Source organism: Hemitrygon akajei, chromosome 4 (assembly GCF_048418815.1).
Source record: "Hemitrygon akajei chromosome 4, sHemAka1.3, whole genome shotgun sequence".
NCBI classification, from domain to species: domain Eukaryota; kingdom Metazoa; phylum Chordata; class Chondrichthyes; order Myliobatiformes; family Dasyatidae; genus Hemitrygon; species Hemitrygon akajei.
The window spans coordinates 134,711,190-134,727,368 of record NC_133127.1 but is presented as its reverse complement, the minus strand read 5'-3'; the positions used below and the strand labels follow the sequence as shown (position 1 = coordinate 134,727,368).

At 40.6% G+C, this 16,179-nt stretch overlaps 1 protein-coding gene across 2 annotated transcripts in view; it reads right to left on the bottom strand.

Moving 5' to 3' along the window:
• Positions 1–7,435: 7,435 nt before the first annotated feature.
• Positions 7,436–16,179, bottom strand: part of LOC140726671 (cysteine and histidine-rich domain-containing protein 1-like) — a 53,962-nt gene continuing 45,218 nt past the window's right edge. The window contains exons 10-11 of one of the 2 annotated variants that reach the window (XM_073043349.1): positions 12,133–12,195; positions 7,436–9,590 (exon numbers count right to left, since the gene is read on the bottom strand). In XM_073043349.1, the coding sequence (XP_072899450.1) occupies positions 9,432–9,590; positions 12,133–12,195 (222 nt within the window). In that variant the 3' untranslated portion in view covers positions 7,436–9,431. The remainder of the gene's footprint in view (positions 9,591–12,132; positions 12,196–16,179) is intronic. The other variant, XM_073043351.1, reaches the window with a different exon arrangement.

Sequence of the window (16,179 nt, the reverse complement as noted above, 5' to 3'; positions counted from 1 at the left end):
ATAACAATAAACATGTGAACCAGGGCATAGTTGTGTCCTCACAACTTTCAAATAATTTGTCATCCCGTCATTAATAACACCCTTTTTAGAGGAATTTTGTGACGTCAGAACCTCCAATCCATTTGTAAATGGTATCTCACTAGGGGAATAGTCACAACCCTGTTACCCCGATGCTACATAGGCCAGCCTATCTGGGAGTCTCTTGACTCATTGAGACCTCCACATCCCATCATCCATGTCTCCAGTTTCAGCCATTCCTTGGGATACTTCTGGTCTACCTGGTGAGGCCTTGATCGGTCTATTACTCGTGCCTTCCAGCAACTCAGGCCCCTCTTCCACTTCGCTGAGCTCAGCTTCATTCCTAGTTACTTTAGAGCCCAGCCCTCCTTTGCGGTCCAGCTGCAAACCTGCTTGTCCACAGATAGTCCCCCCCATTTCCACTTGCCTCAATGTGAGAAGGGTTGGGAGTCTGTTCCTCACTTAGTGGGGAGTTAGCAAAAGGCAGCGTATACCACACCCCCATTTCCTCATCCTCCGAATCCATATCCCATTCAGGGGCCGAATGTCCTCCATCTCTAGAGGTGCCTGTCACTGCGACCTTTCTCTGAATGGGATGTCCTCTGTCAGCCGGATGGTATGGTGAGTGCTCTTGGAACTAGTCAGTAGAAAAGGCACTTCCTAGCTTCAACATATTCTCTATCAACCTCTTCTTCCAGCCTCCAGGTACCAGGGAGTCCCCAATCATCTTTCCTCTTTGCAAAGAGTTTCTCCCTGCTATGTCTCACAGGGACACTAAACATTACCATCACTGGGAAGAGGTGGCATCCTCTGCCTGAGGGTGACCTCCTGCTCCGAAGTGTTCCTGACACTCACTGTCATCTTGTTCACCTGCACAACAGAGAGCTTCTGCAGTTCAGGCCTCACCAGTACCCCAGCGGATAAGCCTGACTCTTCTTTGTGGTCTTCCGGAGTAGCCACCAAGAGGGCCTCGGCCTCCGGCATTCTTGAAAGTTTGGGGTTCCCTTCACTCTTGCGACTTCCCCAGGATGTAACATGGCTGGTTTAGACTGTGGAAACCACACAGTCCCTCGTTTATGCTTAGCATCCAGTCCAGTGTGGCCACTCACTCCATCAAAAGCAGCTTGGAACACAGGGTGAATGGACAATGTTTCCAGAAAGCCCTCTCCAACTTTCTCCTTGCAGGCTCCCATAAGCCTCCTCATAATAGTTGTATTCGTCCCTCTTGACTGGGTCCAGGTAAATCAGTGCTAATGTATCAAGGACCTCAGCTATTCCCACATTTGCCTCCGAAAACTCCAACTTCAATGACAACTAAGACCCCAGATCTCTGGCACACAGTGTGGAGAAATGGCAAATGCGTCAAGTACCAGTTGTAAAATGAACAGAGGATCCTGACAGCCGGTGTCAAGTATGGCTCTAACATAAATACCCTCAATCTGTAGCGATACACTAAGCCTTCAGGAATAGTGATTTTTGTTTTAGCATGTTCCTTGATATATTTGCTGGGAACATATTCCCCCCACCACCCCGAGATGCCAGGACTGGATCTCTCTGCTTGGGTACCCCGGGGCTCACTCTCCAAGAGGTTTCCCATTGTTCACAGTCCCAGCTGAAGAGTCTCTCTTCACCAGTTATAACAGACATCGGCTGCTCCCCTTCTCACGGGACCCCTGCCACTAGCAGGACATCTCAGTCCTAAACTCTGCCATGAGCTCCTTTACCACTCCCCAGGGTTGGTTATCAGTGGTCACCTCAGCCAAGGGGCCCACTACCAAGGACTAGACCCTGCAGATGGAGACGTCCTGCACCTCCATCGCATTCTCCTCCCCTCTTACCTCTCTGATCAGCTCAACAAACGAGGGAGGGGGATGCTTCTTACGAGACTTTCAGAGACCCCAAGTGATCCGGTCCGGTGAATGGGCACCTTTTGCCACTTGGTCCATTCTTAACTGATTCAGCTGAGTCGCATGAATGGCCCCTCTGTGCTGCAAGCTGCCTCTCTAGCCGAAAAATGTAGGCAGAAAGCTTCTCTCCCTTCTCCTGAAACATGTTCTAAAACCCCGTCATAAGCTCCATTGGGCATCCCATCGTGCCAAACGCCTAGTCCTTGCATGCAGGCCACAGAGGTAACAAAGAGGTTCTGTGTCTTTACAGATCTCACTACGGCAACTGCCAGCCCCTTCAAATTTTCAACCAATCCCTGTCTTTTTTCGTCATCAGAACACTGCCACCCATCCAGCAACTGAGAGGACTGCTCTGCCCAAGTCTCATACTCCACTTCCCCTTCAGGGGTGGGCTTCGTTCCTGAGAACAGGAAAAGCCTACGATAGCTGGAACTTTGAACCCGGGCATTTTGTTATTTACCGTAAATTCCGGTGTTTAAGCTGAGAATTTGGCCTTAATTTAGGGGTCGTCTTATAGAGAGGGTGCCAACTTTGGAAAAACGAATACATGGAGGACAGGTCGTATTTATTGGCTGTTTTTGAGTCAAATTTGTTCCACTGTCGACGCATGAATTCTTTGGTTTGTTTAAACTCACATCTAATGGCTGGAGCACGGACATCAAACCACCGGGGATGACTGCAATGTCAAGTATTTTCAGCTTTCAATGCTGCTTTTGTCTCACCTGACAAGTGCGCTTTGAACATGTCCCAGACAAGTAGTGACTTTTCCTTCTTGAAACCTTCGGGACGTCGACACCACACCTCTTTAACCCACTTCATCCATCCAGCAGTGTTCTTGAACATAAACAACACCCCGCGGGAATTTTCTGGGCAATCTTTGTTTTTTGTCTCAACACAAGATCACGTCTATTCATAAATCGGGTGCACCAACTTCGCGAAGCCTTGAAATTTTCGCTGACCTGTATTTTTCATCCCATTTCAACACTCGTACTCGAATCAATTCTCTGGAAACAATGTATCCAGATGATCGCTGGTGATCCACCCACTCTAAAACTTTTTCTTCCAGTTCTAGCCACTGGCATGTTTTCCCGGGTTTGCACATTTCATCTTTGGCATTTCCCTCAGCGTGTCCTCTGCCTTTCTCCGCTCTCTCACTTGTTTCTCGTTTACACTAAACTTCTTAGCAGCTGCAGAATTATTCGTTCCTTTAGCAAAATCAGCAACCTTCAGCCTGAAGCCAGCATCATATCGCATTTGTTTTAATCTTTTGTACATGGTAGTGGCAAACTCAATACTGAGTACATGTACTGATCCCCCCACCCCGTGTTGTGTTTTAACGAGATTACGATGGGCGCTAAATGGTTTCTCGGGGTTATATTTCAGAGGATTCTTTTCCATTGGGAACCCAATCCAAAACTTCCTTCACTGATATATTTATCAAGAATTCGCTTATAACGCTCTACAATGTGTAGGCATGTTTTCTTAGCAGGTTCTCAAAATTCCCAGGTTCCGGATCCGGCAAAGCTGAGTACTGGCATGTGAAATCTTGTGATCTTTTCTGGTTAAATCAAAAGCCTCTACAAAAGGGGTCAGCTTATACAAAGTTAACATGAAAAAGTCACTTCTTTAAACTTGAAAATGGGGGGGGGGGGGGGGGGGTGGCTTATACTCTGGAATTTACGGTATTCATCAGGGCGATAAGGGCCGCTACCAACTCAGAGTGCTCAGCCCTCGCTGGAGTACTCATTAGACATTTCAAATCAGACCACTCCTTTCTTCTCACTCCACAGAAATGAGAGCAATCTGTCTTTGAAGTCTCTACCCCCAGCTAAGGGAGACTCAGCTTACGATTCGGCACGCTTGCCTTCGCTCCCCTCCTTCCAGAAAGAATATATAGCCCACGTCCCCCATCTCCCGGAGCCCCGATAGTACCTGGCAGTTCTACTGCTATTACATCAGTGCTAGACTGAACTAGAACAAAGTCTTTGCCTGCCCTTTTATCAAACCTCCGCTCCAGCCCTGCAGCATCCTTAACCTTGTTTCATAATCACTTTACCAAACAATAGTTTACGCAGACAAACACACAACCCACTGGATCAATGCTCAGGGCAATCACGCGGCATTCAGCAAAATCTATCCCGGACGATACCCCCACAATGAAACACCCTGGTTTCCTTGGCTGCACAAGTCTAGGGAAGACAACCTTCAACCCTGTCAAACCCGTGAGACTGAGGCACACGCGATCCCACCCCAAACCCCAGTTTGTGTGGATGTTGTGTCATTCGCTACCCTGTTACAAATTAATGCCATGAAATAACACAGCACACTGCATACGATTAAAGGAACTATATTTATGAATCTTAACTGAAGGTTTAGTAAAGAATAACAAAATAGGAAATGGCCCATTCTAATGAAACAGTCAAATATGCACAAATTGGAGTTCATATTGAACTTTTCTGTCACTCAGACACCGGACCCTCGGTCAACGTGAAAGCACACACAAACATCGCTGGCAATCCATCTTGAACAATCGGGTCTCCCACTGAATCGTATGCTACAACTGGTTCTTCCCAGCATCTTCTCTCTTCATCTGCGCTCGAACAAAAGCCCAAAACCAACCTTACTGTCCTTTACCAAGAAAACCACCTACCTGCTAATTGGATGGCCCATATTCCACATCATCCCTAATCTTCAACAATAACCCAAACCAACAGACTGCTCTTACAGAGTTGCTAAACGAAGTACCTACAGCATAACAGTAAAGAGATGAACCAGGGCATTACACTTACCATTAATGCATGTTTCAGTAATGATATGTTTGTTTTGAAGTTCAAAGTGCATTTATTATCAAAGAATGTATGGTGGTGCTAGAAAGTTTGTGAACACTTTAGAATTTTCTCTATTTCTGCATATATAGGACCTAAAATGTGATCTGGTCTTCGTGCAAGTCCCAAAACTAGATAGAGAACCAAATTAAATAAATAACACAAAAAAAATTATACTTCATTTGTTAAAAAAAATCATCCAATATTATGAGTTTGTTGGAAAAAGTGTGTGAACCTTTAGGATATCAGTTCATTTAAAGGGGAAATTAAAGACCCATGTTTCAATCAATGGGATAACAATCAGGTGTGAGTGTGGGAGGCCCTGCCCTATTTAAAGAACATAAACCAGGGTACTCACTATCAAAGCCTGATATTGACCATACAGGTTTTTAAAACTGTGCCATGCCTTGATCAAAGGAGATTTATGAGGGGCTCAGAAAAAAAAAGTTGCTTATGCTCACCAGGCTGGAAAAGGGTCCAAATCAAATTTCTAAAGTTTGGGCTCCACCAATCCAGTCAGGCAGATGGTGTACAAATGGAAGAAATTCAACACCTTTGTTTCTTTCCCAGGGAGTGGTTGGCCAACAAAAATCACTCCAAGAGCAAGTAATATTCCAGATAGTCCCAAAGAACCCCACAGTAACACCTAAGGAGCTACAGGCCTCTCTTGCATTGGCTAATGTCACTGTTCATGACCTTACCATCATGCAAACATTGAACAACAATGATGTGTATGAAAGGATTGATTGCAAAGAGAAAGCCATTCTCCAAGAACCTTGTTGCCCGTCTAAAGTTCGCTAATGACCACATGGATAAGCCAGAAAGCTATTGGAAGAATGTCCTGTGGACAGACGAGTCCAGAATAGAAGTTTTTGGCTTAAATGAGAAGTGTTATGTTTGGTGAAAAGCAAACACTGCATTTCAGTATAAGAACCTCATCCCATCTGTGAAACATGCTGGTGGCAGTGTCATGGTTTGGGCCTGCTTTGCTGCCTCAGGACCAGAACGGCTTGCTATCATTGATGGAACTTTGAATTCTAAATTGCACCAGCAAATTCTACAGGAAAATGTCAGGGTATCTGTCTGTGAACTGAAGCTCAAGAGAAAGTAGGTCATGCAGCAAGACAATGATCCTAAACACATTAGTCTACCAAAGAATAGTTAAAGCAGAAGAAATTTCACAGACTAGCTGACTCAAAGCCCTGACCTTAATCCTACAGAAATATTGAAGTACTTGAAGCACAAAGTTCATGCAAGGAAATCCACCAACATCCCACAGTTGAAGCAGTTTTGTAAGGAGGAATGGCCTGAAATTCCTTCAAGCTGCAAGACTGATCAGTAGTTACCAGAAACGTTAAATTGGTTTAAGTTATTGCTGTACAAGGGGGTCACACCAGTTACTGAAGGCAAAGCTTCACATACTTTTTCCCACAAATACTTGTAATATTGGATCATTTTTCTCAATAAATAAAAAGCACAGTCAGCCCTTCTTTTCCGCGGATTCAACCAACCTTGGATCCGGAAAACCCATAAGTTCTCTCTCCAGCACTCGTTGTTTGAGCATGTACAGACTATTTTTTCTTGTCATTATTCCCTAAACAATAGTGTAATAACTATTTACATTGTATTAGGTATTATAAGTAATCTAGAAATTACTTAAAAGTACAGGCAGTCCCCAGGTTATGAATGAGTTCCATTCCAGAGTCCGTCTTTAAGTCGGAACAGGTATATCCAGTATTATTTAGCGTCAGTTAGTCAAACGTTTCTCTTAGTATATAGTACATATTTTACCTTTCTATGCATATAAAACACTTAAACATACGTATTTCAATAATTAAGCCACTGTGTTGATTAGTAATAATTGTAGCTTTCATCGGGGCAGAGCCTTTCACATGCTCCATTAAAATTGTTCCGATCGTTGACCAACTGTAGCCTAATACTTTTCCAATGACCGATGGCATTTCACCTCTTTCTGATCGCTTTATTACTTCCACCTTATTTTCAATCGTGATCGTGGTTATTTTCGTGAAAAGAAACACTGCGGATTCAGAGCAGCACCGCCGGGTCCTATTGTCTACCGCACTGAGACATGTTAAATAAAGGAACTTGGACATCCTCGTTTTTTGGTATCCACGGTGGGGGTCTCAGAACCAATCCCCCGTGGATAAGGAGGGCTGACTGTATAGATGTTTTTATTTATTTAATTAGATTGTTTATCTAGTTTTAGGACTTGCATGAAGACCTGATCACATTTTGGGTCATATTTATGCAGAAATAGAGAAAAGTCTAAAAGTCACAGACTTTCTAGAACCACAAGCTTGATGTTTGTCTCCTTACAGGGAGCCACAAAACAAAGAGATCCAATAGAACCCATTAAAAAGAGACTGTTAAACATCCAATGTGCAGAGAATGAAAAAAAAAACAAATCAAAGTTTGTCTCAATATAGCGCAGTGATGACTTCACAGAGGAGCAAACTGAACAGGCCTGTCCCTCACCTCCAGCCTTGGCACCTTGACCTTTTCAATCTGGTGTAGTGCTTACATCATCTTAGATTAATAATTTGTTTATGTTTGCATTGTTTCTCCTGAATTGTTTGTTTTCCTAGTTGGTTGCCAAGGCTGAAATGCCTGAAGGAATTGATTGATGTCAGAACAACATCAATCATTTGCTAATATAATGGAGAATTTTTTTTTATTAACATTTGAGTTTTATTGAAGCTGAATTTCTAAAGGATACACAGGAATTAATACATGATTGAAAGAAATCTGAAGTATGTCCTTTAGTTTCAAATTAACATTAAAAATTATAGTGCTTACTGAACTACTCTGCAGTATAAGGGAATGCAGGTAATATGCAAAAAGTTGGGCTGTTTTCATTACACCAATGGAAATACAATATTTAATATTATGATGGAATGGGGACAAAGGATAGAACTAGATGACGAGTCAAAGTTAAGATACAGTCGGCCCTCCGCATCCATGGATCGAAAATATTCAATAAAAAATTCCAGAAAGTTCCAAAAAACAAAACTTGAATTTGCCATGTGCTGAGCACTACGCTGAATCCACATGAATGAAGTGATGTGTAGGCATACCCTGCTGTAGCCTCCCGCCATTTCACAGATCCTCAGTCTTTCTCCAGCACTCGTCGTTTGAGCATTGTTCGCCTCACAACTCATTCATTCACTACTTGTGTTGTGAGCGAGGAAGGAGCTTAAGGCTAGTAAGGGATGGCTGGCTAGCCAGGTAATGCACTACAGCCTCAAGAACTTAAAGATCACGGGAGAATCAGCATCAGTGTTCTCAGAAGAGCTACAATGGTTGAGTCTGTACTGAACATGTACAGACACTTTTTTTCTTGTCATTATTCCCTGAACAATAGTCTGACAACTATTTACATAGCATTTACATTGTATTAGGTATTATAAGTAATCTAGAGATGATTTAAAGTATACGGGAGGAAGTGCATAGGTTAAATGCAAATACTACGCCATTTTATATAGGGACCTGAGCATCCGCAGGGGATCTTGGAACCAATCCCCCATGGATACCGAGGGACGACCGTATTTATGGTCCATGGACAAATGCAATACTGTGTACAGGTGATGTGGGACAAAAGGAGGGAAAACGTAAGTTTTGTGCATGCACCAGGAGTAGCAAAGGGCTTTGGCCTCGATCTTAACAGGTAGGTAAGCAGAAAGTGAGCAGAGATGGAGGAGGCAGAGAATGTGAAGAGTTGATTTCTCCCAGTTCTTCCCAAATTTAATTAAACAACAGTTTTAGAATTCTGGTGCAGCTATTCAGATTGAGAAGCTGGCAAGTTGTTGGACTGGTAAAAGCAATTTAAAAAAAAAAGGCCATTCAATTCCTAGTACCTACCCTGCAGGACTAAGTTCAACAATTTTAGATAACTTGCTATTTGAACAAGAACTGGCCATTTCTGTCATAATGTTTGTAAAGTTAAACTATTCAACTGTACCATACATTAAAGCAGAGGTTCACCATAACTGCCTATTATATATTAAAAAATTACTTTTGTTCCATTCTTTGCTCTCCACCATCTTTGATTAACTTGTTTCATTCTGTCTAATGAAGAGGCCTGGATCTGAAATGTTAGCTGCTATTCTTCACGTGTCCTAAGTTTTCCAGAATTATGTTTTTTTAAAAACCTTCATGGAACTAAGTGTTGATTTCTTTTACATCAATCCCTTCTCCTAGATTGCCAATAAAAACTAGTAATTATTACCCCTAGTTTTTTATTTCCAGTTTACTGAGAAAAATTCAGTAGATTATTTCATTTCAGCAGGGGAGTAAATGTAATTCAACAAGGCTATGTAAAACATCATCTGATAGGTGAGCATTAACAATCATTTTCCATTATATTAATTTCAGTCATTGAAGATGCTGCTATAGATTTGGCCATGATATGTGCTGCATAATTGAGTTACACAGGTTAAACAATGCACATCTTTGCAGTTTAAATCTAGAGCAAGATGTAATATGTTCATAAGTCTCTCTCTACAGAGTGCACCCAAATATAAGGCAAGCAATCAGTGAAAAAACTATTTCCAAAATGGAACATAACATAAGTATATCATAATAAACCAACTTCAACAATAAGTTCTCTACTCCTTATTGTCCATGTCACCATTTCACAATCCTCTATTGCTCTTTGTTTCATTCAATCTTCTTCATCACTTGATCCCTGTGGCTGGACTTCCTTCTGAGGCTCAGGCGCAGGTAGTTCAAGTCGAGACCATAATACAGGCTCAGCTTTCTTCATAGTAATTTCAACCTTCGCAGGTGTCATGCTCATTTGACTCTTACTAACATCAATAACCTTTTACGTATAGAAGTGCAGAAAGAAAAAAAATGTTTCATTACAATAGAAAACAAATTGAAAAGAATTCCAATATATTGTCAAATAAGCACCTAACAAGAAGTGCAAATTATAAATTAATATGCTCACTTTAAAAAAACTCCAGTTGTTAACAAGAAATGAAAGCTGAAACAACTTTAATAAAGAATTAATTGAGGCTGTGAGAAAAAGCTTCAAACCAAGAATGGCCAGGAAAGATGGAGCCAGAAATGAGTTTGTAGTCTAGGCTACAGATGACAGCTTCAGATAACCAATATTCAATAGAAGATAGCAAAGTTCATTCTGATTGGAAATGCTAGACAAGCATGCAAAAACAAATTGCAGACAGGTGAAGGAAAATAATACAGAATCACAAGTGTCCTTCCAGTATACATATGCACATTTAAGTAACCAATTGTAGTGCACTATTTAAAAAAAAGTAGAGGGCTTAAGTTGAATCTTTGGTAGATACAGCAACAGTCAAATAGTATGCAGAAAAATAATTCCATTACATTTATCCAACTGTATTCAGAAAATGAGATGGTCTAATCCAGCTGGGCCAAAAAAAAGTAAACATTTCTAATTTTGTAAGGCTTAAACCAGGAGTTTCCAACCTGGGGTCCACAGACCCCTTGCTGAATGGTATTGATCCAATAAAAAATGTTGGGATCCCCTGATGTAATTGATGAATGGAATGATTGAAGCACAAAACTACAGAAAATATACAGATTTGAGGGGAATGTGAGTATTACATCGAAGAACAGCAGTGGTGTTTTGAAAGAGAGAAGATACACGAAGGCCAAGAAAAGATTTAGTAGAAATGAAAATGACATGAACTAATGATCAAAAATCAGCTTGGAGAAACCATAGAGAGAAACAGAAAAATATAAATTGTATTCAGGACCCAGGAATGCAGTAAATCAAGACAGGATGAAGCAGAAACTAAAACTTCTGAGCCCTCTGTACTTACTCTTCACTATAAAACAAAAATGTACTTCATCTCTACCTTCAATTGGTGGTAGGTAATACCTTGTTCTAAATTCACAAATGTTCTCTTCACCCCCATATAGTTTACAATTCACCTACAGATTAAAATGCACTCTCAGTGAATTTCATTGTGATCACCCTGTCTTTAAAAACACATGGGTCTAGACTGTGCAATTGTTTTTGTTGGGTCTGGAACATAAGAACAAACAGGAACTCACTAACCCTTACCGTAACTTTATAAGAAAGGAACTCTACTTGAGCAAAATATGATTTCTCTTTTGTTTTTACCCCTATTTGTGCTCTGCATGACAGGTAAAAGCCTCAGTTCAATTAGACCGTGTCTAATATGAGCAAAGTTTATGACCCTCTACAAATACAAATTCTTGAAATCCCAATTCCTGCACGTAACCCTCTCAAGGGATAAAATTATACCTAGGATTCTTCAATGCAGGTAATCACATCAGAATGAGAGAAAACATTGACTAATTATTAACTTATGATGCTTCAAAATCAAAACTTAAAAATGCAAATGCTTTAATTTATCAATTGCAGAACGACGCAGATGACAATTTAAACTACAAAATTCCAGGAATTAAATATTATAGCAACCACTCCATGTTTAATCAATGAGCAGAAAATCAAAATCCAATTTTGCTCAATCCTCAATACACTAATCCTCAATTCTTTGAGAGGGAAACTACAGTAGCATCAACTCCAAATTAATTACATAAAAATGAGGTATTTCATAAAGTTGGTGCAGGTAGAATCTGAAAATTGGAATATTGAATAAATGGCCTCCAAATCTTTTCAAATTTAATAGAAGGGTCATATACGACACTTCTAATTTTCTCCCAATTTAGACATAATATAGTTTGAGAAAACCAATGAAATACAGTAGGGGGATTAATTTCTTTCCAATTCAACAAAATAGATGTTCTAGCCATTAATGTAAGAAATGCAATCATCCGACAAGCAGAAGAAGATAAATGGATTGACCCCATCATTGGTAAACCAAAGATTGCAGTAATAGGATGAGGTTGTAAATCAATGTTCAATACCGTGGAAATAATATCGAAAATGTCTTTCCAATATTTTTTCCAATCCTATTTGTTTTTCCGGTTTTGATTATATATATGTTGAGAGGATCGGAGTTGGGGACACTGATGATTTTGTAATTTTTTTTAAGATACTATAAACAGCCCATTTTTTTTTCTTCTTCCCTTTTTTTTCTTAATAGTTAGTGGTTAGTTTGTTAGTTTAGTTTTTCTTAGGGTATTATTATCTTTTTTCTTTTTCTCTTTTCTGTTTTTTCCCCAACATGAATTACTTAGTTTTTTTTGTTTCGTTTATATGACATTTGTATCATTCATGATTTGGGAAGACTTAACTATAATGTACTTATTTGCTTGTGTATCCTTTTATGTTCATTTTAATTTTGTAAGTTTGTAATCCCATTACCTATGTACTAATCTTATGTTGATATTAATAAAAAGATTGAAAAAGAATCTGAAAATTATTTTTTAATATCTGTACTTACACCCCATAAATTCAATCTCTGTTCAAATTTCTGATCCCTTTCAAATATAATGTGGATATTCAGCTGTAATATAAAAACAATTATATTAATATACAAAATTGAATTTATCAAAATCTACACATTCTTAAATAAATTCAACTTTTAAGGCTGGTAAAAATGTACTAAAACTATTTATAACTAAGTCAGATCTCATTGAGCCTGTCTCTGTGGCTCAGAGGGAAGGGGGGGGGGGGGGGAAGGGAGAGAAAGAGTGCAATAGTGATAAAAGAATTCCATAGTTAGAGAAGAAAGCAGATTCTGTGGACCTGAAAGGACACCTAAATGGAATGTTGCCTCCCAGGTTCCAGCATCAGGGATGTCTTGGATACGGGCAGGGTGACAAAGGACTGGAAAATTACAAATGTCACTCCACTCTAAGGAAGGAGGAAGGCAGCAGAAAGGAAATTATAGACCAGTTATCCTGACCTTGGTGCTTGGGAAAATATTGGAGTCAATTGTTAAGGGTGAGGTTATGGAGTACTTGGTGACACAGGACAAGATAGGACAAAATCAACATGGTTTCCTTAAGGGAGAATCCTACCTGATCTTTCGTGCTTTGAGTGTTCGATGTTCTCTTTAAACTGGTTTAATGTGTTTATTTCATAGCTGCCAGTGGGAGGAAGAATCTCAGGGTTGTACAGTATACCATTTACATATTTTAATAATAAATGTAAATTGAAACCACTGGAAAGGTTGTAATGGGACACAATGAAGTAACGGTTGAACTTCATAAATATTTTGCATCAGTCTTCACTATGGAAGACACTAGCAGAGTGCTAGAAATGCGACAGTGTCAGGGCAGAAGTGAGTGCAGTTACTATTACTAAGGAGATTGGAAATTGTAGAGCTTGTAGGTCATCTAGTTTCTGAATGAGGTAGCTGAAGAGATTGTGGAGGCATTAGTAAAGACCTTTCAAGAATCACTGGATTCTGGAATGGTTCCAGAGGTCTGGCAAATTGAAAAGTGTCACACCATTCTTTAAAAAGGGAGGGAGGCAGAAGAAAGGAAAATATAGACAAGTTTGCCTGGCTTCAATGGTTGAGTCTGTTATTAAGGATGAAGTGTTGGGGTACTTGGAAGCACACAATAAAATAAGTCAAAGTTAGCATGGTTTTCTCAAGAGGAAATCTTGCCTGACAAATCTGTTGGAATTCTTTAAGGAAATAAAATGCAGGAAAGTCAAAAGAGTATCAGTGGATGTTGTTTATTTAGACTTTCAGAAGGCAAGTTGCTGCACGAGGCTGCTAACAAGAGCCAGGGAAATAGTGCAATTGAACATGTAAGGTTCAACCATGGATAGAAGATTGGCTGACTGGCAGGAGGCAAAGAGTGAGAATAAAGGAGGCTTCTTTTCACCTTATCAATGATTTGGATGGTGAAATTGATGGTTTTGTGGCCAACTTTACAAAATGATACAAAGATTGGTGGAGGGGCAGTGGTGGTTAAAGAAGCAGGATCTCTGCAGGACTTAGATTGAGGGAATGGACAAAGAAGTGGCAGATGGAAAATAGATGGATGTGCACAGTTATTCCAAGTGGGAAACTTTGTCACATGGTGTGAGCAGAATCATCTGCAGCTTAATGTGAAAAAGACTAAGGAGCTGGTGGAGGACCTGTGGAGGGCTAAGGCACCGGTGACCCCTTTTCCATCCAAGGGGTCAGTGTGGACATGGTGGAGGATTACAAGTACCTGGGGATACGAATGGACAATAAACTGGACTGGTCAAAGAACACTGAGGCTGTCTACAAGAAGGGTCAGAGCCGTCTCTATTTCCTGAGGAGACTGAGGTCCTTTAACATCTGCCGGATGATGCTGAGGATGTTCTACAAGGCTGTGGTGGCCAGTGCTATCATGTTTGCTGTTGTGTGCTGGGGCAGCAGGCTGAGGGTAGCAGACACCAACAGAATCAACAAACTCATTCATAAGGCCAGTGACGTTGTGGGGGTGGAACTGGACTCTCTGATGGTGGTGTCTGAAAAGAGGATGCTGTCCAAGTTGCATGCCATTATGGACAATGACTCCCATCCACTCCATAATGTACTGGTTAGGCACAGGAGTACATTCAGCCAGAGACTCATTCCACCGAGATGTAACACCGAGCGTCATAAGAATTCATTCCTACCTGTGGCCATCAAACTTTACAACTCCTCCCTCAGAGTGTCAGACACCCTGTGCCAATAGATTGGTCCTGGACTTATTTCCACTTGGCATGATTAACTTATTATTTAATTACTTATGGTTTTATATTGCTATATTTCTTCACTATTCTTGGTTGGTGCGGCTGTAACAAAACTCAATTTCCCACGGGATCAATAAAGTCTGTCTTTTGCCAAAGTGTATGAAAGTGCAGACTATTTTGTAAATGGAGAGAAAATTCAGAAATCAGAGGTTCAAAGGGAGTCCTCATGCAGAATTCTCTAAAAGGTTAACTTGCAGGTCGAGTTGGTGGTAAGGAAGGCAAATGCAATGTTAGCATCTATTTCAAGAAGAGTAGAATACAGAAGCGTGGATTTAATTCTGATGCTTTGTAACACACTGGTCAGACTACACTTGTTCCTTAACCAAGCAAAGATATGCTGTCATTGCAGAGGTTCACAAGAATGGTCCCAGGAATGATAGGGTTAATGTATGAGGAGCTTTTGACAGCTCTAAGCCTGTACTCACTGGAGTTTAGAAGAATGTGAGGGGAACTCATTGAAACCTATCAAATGCTGAAAGCCCTGAACAGAGTGGACTTGGAAAGGATAGTTCATATTCTGCAAGTCTAAGTCCTGAAGGCAAAAAAAAGTTCAGAATTGGGGGATATCCATTTAGAACAGAGATAAGGAAAAATCTTTAACCAGAGGGTGGTTAATATGTGGAATGTATTGCCAGAGACAGCTGTGCAGGCCAGTTCACTGGGTATTTCAGGTTGTTGTTCAATCAGGACATGAAAGGTTACAGAGAGAAGGCAGATAAATAATGGAATGGCAGGGCAGGTTTGATGGGCCAAATTCCTAATTCTGCTCCTATGTCTTATGGCCCAAGTAATAATAACAATTTATTGATTAGCGGGGAATGTCCTTAGCAACATTTTGTCATGGTGTTCCAACTGCAAATAATAAAATATTCCCAATCGGAATAGGAACCATACTTAGTAAGATTGTAGCTGTGTAAACTGATCAAGTACATCTAGATGTGGATGCACTTGTCAATAGGAAAAAGTCAATTCCCAAATCAATTCCACTGTGCTTTGAACAGCAAGGTTGGTCACATTTACTTTGTGGTATTTGTGAAAAGCAATACAAACATCCATAAAACCGTGCAAGCAGACAATGCATATTCTAAATTTACAAAAATACCAATTACTGTCACTGCAGTACAGGCAGTCCCCGGGTTACGTACAAGTTCCGTTCCTGAGTCCGTCTTTAAGTCGGATTTGTACGCAAGTCGGAACAAGTACATCCGGTATTATTTAGCGTCAGTTAGTCAAAGGTTTGTCTTAGTATATATAAACCACATTTCCAGAAAAGTTGGGATATTTTCCAAAATGCAATAAAAACAAAAATCTGTGATATGTTAATTCACGTGAACCTTTATTTAACTGACAAAAGTACTGAGGATACTAATTGTAGATTTGCAATTGGAAATTTTGTCCATTCTTGCTTGATGTAAGACTTCAGCTGCTCAACAGTCCGTGGTCTCCATTGTCTGATTCTCCTCTTCATGATGCACCATACATTTTCAATAGGAGATAGATCTGGACTGGCAGCAGGCCAGTCAAGCAAACACACTCTGTGTCTACAAAGCCACGCTGTTGTAGCCCGTGCAGAATGTGGTCTGGCATTGTCCTGCTGAAATAAGCATGGACGTCCCGGGAAGAGACGTCGCCTTGATGGCAACATACGTCTCTCTAAAATCCTAATATACGCCTCAGAGTCAATGGTACCTTCACATACATGCAACTCACCCATGCCGTGGGCACTGATGCACCCCCATACCATCACAGATGCTGGCTTTAACACCAT